At 39.8% G+C, this 8,509-nt stretch overlaps 1 protein-coding gene across 1 annotated transcript; it reads right to left on the reverse strand.

Moving 5' to 3' along the window:
- Positions 1-1,933: 1,933 nt before the first annotated feature.
- Positions 1,934-6,976, reverse strand: LOC126456077 (collagenase-like). Its single transcript, XM_050091834.1, has 2 exons — positions 6,837-6,976; positions 1,934-2,139 (listed from the first exon to the last, which is right to left on the reverse strand). The coding sequence occupies exons 1-2, from the start codon at positions 6,966-6,968 to the stop codon at positions 1,966-1,968; spliced, it is 306 nt and encodes a 101-aa protein (XP_049947791.1). The 5' UTR covers positions 6,969-6,976; the 3' UTR covers positions 1,934-1,965.
- Between the last annotated feature and the right edge of the window lie 1,533 nt (positions 6,977-8,509).

Here is an 8,509-nt window from a genome sequence, read left to right on the forward strand (position 1 = left end):
AGATGGAAAGAGAGAAGGTGTGCAGGGGAGTAGATGGACAGAGAGAGTGGAGAGGAGAGGGATGTCTAGGAGGCATGAAGAGGAGGGAGAGGGGTAGTCGTCAGGTGGAAAGGTAAGTGGGTGTGAGAGCTGGAAGAGAGAGTGCGTGTCGAGATCTCCTCCTAAACCCTGGCTCGATTCCAGCTTGTGGGGTTTATAATCTCCTAGCTCCAGTAAGAGTGGAGATGCTGGAAAAAAAGTTTTTCATTCAGCCTCTGCTGCATAGACTGCTCTGTATAGCAAGTATGTTGTATGGGAACAGTATCTGTATGCCTTATCGACCTACTCTGCAGGACAGATGTCAGCGGAAGTACATTGTTTTTCCAGTCATCGACATGTAGGCTGCCTTGCATAACAGGCACGTTGTATTGTAAAAGTATTGGTCTAATTTATCGATCTGCCTTGCATGACGTTCTATATACCAGGAGCAAAAAATGATTTTCAAGCCCCTGACATAAATGCTGCCATCCACAATAGGTGTGTTGTGGGAATACTGTCAGCCTGCATTATCAACCTGTGTTGCAGGGCTACACATGTGGATGGGCACAACTGGGAAAAGGATGTGATGAACAGAGAGACAGGATTAGAGCCAATGGACAGGGAGAGAGGGGGAGGGGTTGGTGGATATAGAAGGGGGCGAGGGGTGATGGACAAAGAGAGGTTAGGAGGAGGAGGAGTTAGATAGGGAGAAGGGGCAGGAAGAGATGGATAGGGAGAAAGAGGCCAAGAGGAGATGAAGAGGTGGGGCAGGAGGGTACGAACAGACAGAGAGGGGGAGGAGAGGGACAGAGAGATAGGTGCGAGAACCGAGTGAGAGGGTGGAGGGGGATTTGCGTGTATTATTTGTGTGGAATGCATACACGATCAAAGCTGGGGGAAAGGATGCTAATTATAATACTGTTTAGGCACTACAGCAGTGTTGTAGCCATTAGACGGTTTCTGCCACAGTTAATTTATATACTTGTTGATAAAGAAGAAATTCCTGGTTTCTTGTGGGAACAAACAATCTACAACTCAGAGAAAGCATTTTCATGAGGTCTTTAAGCATATGTGATGTATATGTCTCAATTTTACTGCCATAGTTGCTTGGTACAACGTACAAATTATGCTTGTAGTGATTGGACTACGTGAAGAAGATGTTACAAGCTGTACCTTGCACCACATTGTGTCTCAAGCTAGTATTTAGAAATGTGTAATGGTTAATCACTTATGTAGTCACTATTACAGTCTTACAGAATGGTGATAATATTAATAACATTTTAAAATTAAACTTGTGACCGAAACACAATCGAAATCTTTAGTTTTTATCCCGCAGAAAATTTCATTTCACCCCTCAGGGGTTAATTTAATCACTCTTCGGAAACTGCTCTCTATCGAGGTCATCCGTGTCAGTAACACCAGCAGGATGTTTTACTGCCTTAACTCTTCCTTCTTCCACAAGGGTTTATCGTACGCCATATGGTTAGATTTGAAGTTTTAAAGTTTATTTGGTTCAAATGGCTCTGAGCACTATGGGACTTAACATCTACGGTCATCAGTCCCCTAGAACTTAGAACTACTTAAACCTAACTAACCTAAGGACATCACACACATCCATGCCCGAGGCAGGATTCGAACCTGCGACCGTAGCAGTCACGCGGCTCCGGACTGAGCGCCTAAAGTTTATTTACTCTCTGTTTATAAAGAGGCAATGAGGTCTGTAAGCAGGACAACGGTGTGAAAGAAGATTACAATAAGAACCATGAAAACCAGGAAAAAGAAAAAGTTTATATCTGAAATGAGGTTCACCGTGTAATTATTCAATAATGGTATACATAAAATGATATAAAGCCGATTTAAGCATAGAACATTTTACATTTTGTCAGTTGACGTTAGTGTAGCAAATATAAAAGTGAAAAAGTGTTAGATACGGTTAGTATTTCGTTCTCAGCGGCCTTCGGGAATGGAGTTCTCGTTGATCCAGTCGAGAAACGTGGTGACTCGAGCGTAGCCTGCCGGGTATCCGAACACGCAACCCTCGTCAGAGACGAAGCTCGTCACACCCACCTCGGTCCACTCGCCATCCTCCTCCTGTACCAGCATGGGGCCGCCGCTGTCGCCCTGCGGGAACATGGCAAATTCATTACATGAAAGGAGTGACTCACACAGTCCTTGAATACTGCATGAAATTACATCTAACATAAGAACATCAACCAAAAGTAGCAGTCGACCTCATTGTAAAGAGCTTTTCAAAACACTGGTGATTGTAACTACACCATATTAGTGCATTTATCAATAAGTTGGCGTACATAAAAAGTAACATTAATAACTATTGCACAATCAGCTGAGTCCATGGCCACGGAACAACTTAGATTTAGAAAGAAGAATAAACATGAAACCCAAAACCGCATTTTCTACCAAGGAATAATACTACACAATAAATTGCCCGAGGAGATTAAAAAGATTACTAAAACGAAGTTTCTTAAAAAGGCAGTGACAAAGAATATGTTAAGCAATACATGCTACACAGCTAAGGATTACTTAGCTAACAAAGAGTAGGGGTTGGACAAAAATCTATCACAAAAAAAGAAAGAATATTGGGTTTAACGTCCCATCGACTTCGAGATCGTTAGAGACTGAGCACAAGCTATGATTGTATCAATGTTGGAGAAGGAAATCGTGCTTGCCTTTCCAAAGGAATCTGGCATTTGCCTGGAGTGATTTAGGGAAATCGCGCAAAACCTAAATCTGGATGACCGGACAGGGGTTTGAACCGTCGTCCTCCCGAGCCACTGCGCCAACTCGCTCGGTATATAGCACAAGTAAATAATATAACGATAATAAACATAATATCTCTGTCATTTCACACAACACTTTCACGCTACGGTTTTTTTTCTGGGAACCTTTCTCCCAAAGCTGTGCTATGTATAATACTAATACCTTATCGTCTTCGGAGTTCAACATCTCGCTCATTATGTGGAGAAGCTGGTTCAGTTATTTGGGATAGGGAATCGGAATTTGTGTTACACCAAAGGAAAACCTATCAGCATCACTGTGGTTCTGATGTTAGGTGATGTTAGGATATGAAACGAAACAGTGTGTGTGGTGTTTGCAGTGAATGAATGAACAGTGTAGCATTAGCCTTATACCATGTGAAACAACTTCTTTGGGTAGTTGTGTTGAAAGCCACCCTGATTCAGGTTTTCCATGGGTTCTCTAAATCACTTCGGGCAAATTTTGACATGGTTCGTACCATAAGGCCATCTTTATTAATCTAGATTAGTAAGGCTGTAAACGCGCGTACACATGAATTACGTTATTGTTGTCGTTCTTAAATTGTGCTATCATGATGTGTTCAGTGTCCTTCAAAAAGTGATCTACGGATGAATAAAACCACTCCTCCTACTACTACTACTATTACTGCTGCTACTGCTGTATACTTTAACTAGTGCACTGTACCATGTGGAAGCATGTAATGACAGTCTGCCTAGGCAAGTGAAGTGAATGTCTAGCTTTGTCGACAGAACTGTTTCGTAGTGTGTTATTCTTCAACTCTTGATAGCTTAAAATGAAATGTGAACTTCAACAGAGATCACACAAATATCCTCTTCGGTGATGGAGTACAAAAGAATATGAAACCAAGAGACTCTCATTGCTTTGCACTTTGAATAGTTCCGAAATACATCCCGCTCCTTAAATACATCCTCGTCCCTTAAGACATGCAATTCGTACAGGTTTTTCAGTAAGTACCTGTTGTTTTAAGGTCTAACTGTTTTGTCTTTTTGTTTGTGTTTGCGCTCCATTGACGAAGGGGTATTATCTCATTTTGGTAGGGGTGTGTTACGTAGCTGTATCAGTATATAGCAATTGGAAAGAAATTCTGCAGCAGTAAACCCGAATTTGAAATTTCATCCACCGTCGTTCCTGTTAAACACGAATGACACGGCATTATATATTAATAAACTGGAAATAACTCTCTTTGTTGACGATGCGTGTCTCAGGTTCATCGAAGATGCCCCAGGCAAAGGAGTGATACACAAAATTTTCATTAAATTTAAAACTGGCTTTCTGTAACAGGACAGTCACTTACTACACAACTCAAATAATTCTGTACAAGATGGAACAGCTTCTACAATTAGTGCGTTATAGGGAATTTGGTGATATTTAACACGGAATATGAAAAATATATGTGTGTACATGTTTACAAAGTCAAATTTCAAAATGTTTAAAGGCTGAAAATCAGGAAATTTTGCTCTATTTTTGATTACTAAAATTGGTGATAGAAGTGGTAGGTAGTTTTGGTCAATAATAATTACGAAGTAAAGGTCTGAGGAAATTCTACACTTAAACAGAAACTACTCATTCCATAAATATGCACAACGAGAGCCATCGACGCAACACGTCCTCTGATTACCTGTAGACAACTGTTGACGCATCTGGACCTTCTAACAGCCCCACAGTTCATTTACTCCATAATGTAGTTTGCCGTTAACAATATATCAATTTGAAACCGACAACAGCGTTTATAAAAATAGAAATAGCAATACAATTTACCTATACTGTTCACGAACTAACTCAAGTCTTACGCAGCGGGGGACCGTTTATACCACCATAAAAATATTTGACCACCTTCGAGTCAACCGAAAAGCTTATATTCATTAAAAACAATTTAAACCTCAAAACGAAATAATTTTGTACTTGACACCCGCTTAAAATCTACAGACGAAATTCTAGGCAGATAACAGTTGTGTATGTTGTTACCTTTATTGAAATTGCCAACGACGCTGGTCTTGTAAAAATGCACCTTATAATATTGACATATGTGCACTTTGAAATTAATAATTTAAATAAAAATTAAGTGTAAATGTCTAAACACTGTCGCATATGCATCAAAACAAAAGTATTTTTAAACCTGATTTTCTGTTAGTTATTTTTATCTTCGATCCATTGTAATCGCAATACTTGGCTATGATGTGGAATGTATCGCCTTGCAACGGTACAGTACCCTTACATATTATTGGATAATATTTCTGTAGTCTATGAGAGAAAAGGTTATTACACATGATATGAATTCAATATACTGAAACAGCGTCGGTGGGTTAAGGAAGTGTATCGCTGATGTTAACATTGCCTTTCAGAAAGTTCAGTAAGCGTAGTGGCCAAACGCACCATTCTGCGTAAGCCACGGCCTGGTTAGGACGTAAATATAACTTCTCCCTGCTTTATCAATTTCAGAGTGCCATTGTGGCGCGTAGTAATAATCGGGATGTATTTTCATATATGTGATAAAGGAAGCTGCGTTCTTCATTGATAAGTACAGTTTCAGTTAAAACTATTCCATTAACTTGACCTAGTCATCGTCCGATCTCAAAGTAGATCACCAAATGGCAGCGCACAGACACCTCAGGCGGTTAAGTGTAGGAGGAGCTACCCTTACAGTCTGGTGTCTCACTGCATACGAAATCTTCAGGAATAATAACCTCGTTAATGTAACTGACTTTTGCTCTTAGATGTATTCAGCACATGGAAATATGTACACAAAAACTACGTTAAATTGTTTTGGGAATCTACACTCTAAGACAAGGAGAGAGAGGGATAGAGGTAAAGAGAGCGAGAGCGAGAGAGAGAGAGAGAGAGAGAGAGAGAGAGAGAGAGAATGGAAACGACACACACTAACGAGTTACCTGAATCGGACGGAAATCGGTACATGTGATGTTTTCAGAAAAGTTGGTTGATTTATTCAAGAGAAAGAGCTTCGCAGATCGATAAAGTCAATAACATATTGGTCCACCTCTGCAAGCAGTTATTCGGCTTGTGGTTCATTTATTCATTTATAGAGGTGTTGGATTCATCCTGAGGAATGTCATAAAAATACGAAAGGCTGACCGCATGTAGTAAAACGAATACGAGACATTTCACTAATGGAGGAGAATTTTTAACCCAGTCGCATATCAGAAGGAATATGCTTCAAACATGGAACTTATTTGATTGTTATCGGTGTTGATATCACCTTCTAGAGCTCCAAGAACGAAAAAGAGGGATGGGTGTCACAAGTCAGCGCTCACTAAGTCCCTGCTTATAACTATATTTATGTGCAGTTTCAACTCCAAGTAAGTCATCTTTAGGTGCGATACATATATCATTGTTCGACACAAATTTGACGTCCGTTCTTCACATCTGTAGCATTGTCCCCCTGTCCTGAAACTCTTCCTTGAATGTGGAAAAAACTACGCCTGTTAGATATTTTTTTCTGATCATGTCGCTCGTTCCGTTGATCCAGAGCTCTACCGCAAACTGTTTACGTCATGTACTACTGAATTGTGGTTTCTCGAGTTATTGCTCATCCAATTATAACAGTTCCTAAACAGGACGAGTTTGCGACATATGTACAGATGGCAACAGTAGCGTTACAGCCAAGCATATTGTAAGTGTAGCTTAATTTTGAATGCAGGGACAAATACTGGATTTAAATAGCTTCAATCAGTCCTCTTTTATGGCATGTTTACCACATGTCATTCCAGAAAGTTGTTGAGCCACCAAACATTTCTCGGCTACAGTTAAGTAGATGGCAATATACTTTCATATTCCGATAGCGTGAATTTCTTCTGAGTTTCCTTTAGTGTGATTAATGAAGCTTTTGTGATGTCCCTGTTGTTGGTAAAAAGGATTTCGTCAGGAATATTGTTCAAAGAGGTCATTACAAAGGCTGTCAAAAAATTGGGGACGATTTGTTGGTTGGTAAGACAAGAAACCTAAGAGAAGTTTACCCAAGTAAATGCGTGATACTTTAGAGGCTTGGATTTTTAATTCGTACTTACTGGACAAGGACTTGCTTCGTTGGATGCCTTGGAACAAATATGATGATTACTTATCGCTCCTGGGAATGTCTCTTCACACTCGGAGTTCTCGATGATTGTCATCTCAGCATACTGCAGGTAGGGACTTATCATTTGAATACCTGCAAGAGTGCGGAACAACTGTTTGAATCAGTAGCTTTTCCAATCAGACTTTTTTCTTGTAAGAAATTAAATACCAGTACCAAACAGAAGTTAGCTATCGACAGGTGCTATTGAAGGGTGTAGGCTCACTTACCGTCAAAGCGATATCCCCAGCCATTGATCACAGCAGCCCATCCAGCGAATGTCTCGCTAACTTGTGATGCAGATGGCAATCGCACAGGCCTGATTTTGTCTGTGAACAAACCATCAGCATATCTCCATTACATCCACAGCACCGCCACAAGTCCACGGTTGTGAAAACTAAACAAAAATGTTAGAGATATCTGCTAGAAATTGGTTATAGCATGTTAATTGATTCTTCCGTCGCTTCTTGGTAGAACAACAAAATGATAAATGAAAAACACTATATTACTTATGTTCCTCTGAATCCTGTGGAATATTTGAAATACAATGATTTTCATTTATTGGTTATATTGCTTTTTTCACTAGTGATGACTTAATATTTTTGATACTATTGTGAATGGCCTACAAGTGACCCCTGCTTCGCCCCATGGAAAGACATCCGTGGAGATGTTGATGGAATGGCATGTAGTCGACACACCGAAACGTTACGTAAAAAGTAATAGTTTTTCTCTTGCAGATATTTTAGCTCTTCTGAGAATATCATTGTGAATTCCTCCAAGAATAGTGATGATTGTAAAATGAGTAACAATATTTCTTGCTTTTTTCTTTTAAATTACGTTTAATCGGTCTATACATACAATTTTTTTGGAATAACAACTAGTGATCTTGGTGATCAGTAAACGTGTCGGGGTCCATCGATCAGGCAATGCTACACTTAGATGGAACATCACACGTCGGGTAGAATGTGCCGACTATAGCGTCAGGTTAAAAGAACATGTCTTGTAACCAAAGGAACATAACTTTGTAGCAGTAACTGCTCATTTCACAGGCAGTCTCCGTATGCTAAAACGACTTGGCTAGCCAACACGCTCAAATGAACCAATGGTTCATCACACTGCATCAGACACCCAATGGGAAACGACGCCGAAGTATGTTTCTACATTGGTATGTGAGTTTTGGCTACTCATCTGGTATATTACGGGTGTTAATGATGCTGTGAAAAGTGGAGATTCCCAATCAGAAAAAATTGGGAATTAATGACCCAATATTGTCCTTTTAAATACCGCAGGTAGCGCTTGTTAAGATAATCGTTGCAAATACTTTAGCAAACAACCACTGATATTACGAGCGTAATCCGCAACGAGTTTCGTGAGTCTAGTTCCCGTCATCTGGCTGTCTAAGTTAATTCTACATTAGCAAGCATTCTCAAAAGCACACAAGATCAAAATTATTTGAAGCCCCGTTTTACTTTAGAATTGACAATACTAGATTCTCTTCTCAGCTTGTCCATGTTACCGCCCATCCACCAAAGCGTTTAATTTATGGAAGTTGTCATTTTTAAAAAAAGATGACGACTTCATGTCCAAGTAATTTTGTTTTTATATTTTGACCTCATGAGCTTTTGAAGT

This window comes from Schistocerca serialis, chromosome 2, assembly GCF_023864345.2.
Source record: "Schistocerca serialis cubense isolate TAMUIC-IGC-003099 chromosome 2, iqSchSeri2.2, whole genome shotgun sequence".
Classification (NCBI taxonomy): domain Eukaryota; kingdom Metazoa; phylum Arthropoda; class Insecta; order Orthoptera; family Acrididae; genus Schistocerca; species Schistocerca serialis.

Excerpts from the sequence above, each read along its gene's own strand:
- LOC126456077 (XM_050091834.1), bottom strand. The coding sequence starts at position 6,968 with ATGATAAGTCCCTACCTGCAGTATGCTGAGATGACAATCATCGAGAAC. Across the intron at positions 2,140-6,836 it reads ACGAAGCAAGTCCTTGTCCA|GGCGACAGCGGCGGCCCCAT; the intron begins GTAAGTACGAAT and ends ATGTTCCCGCAG.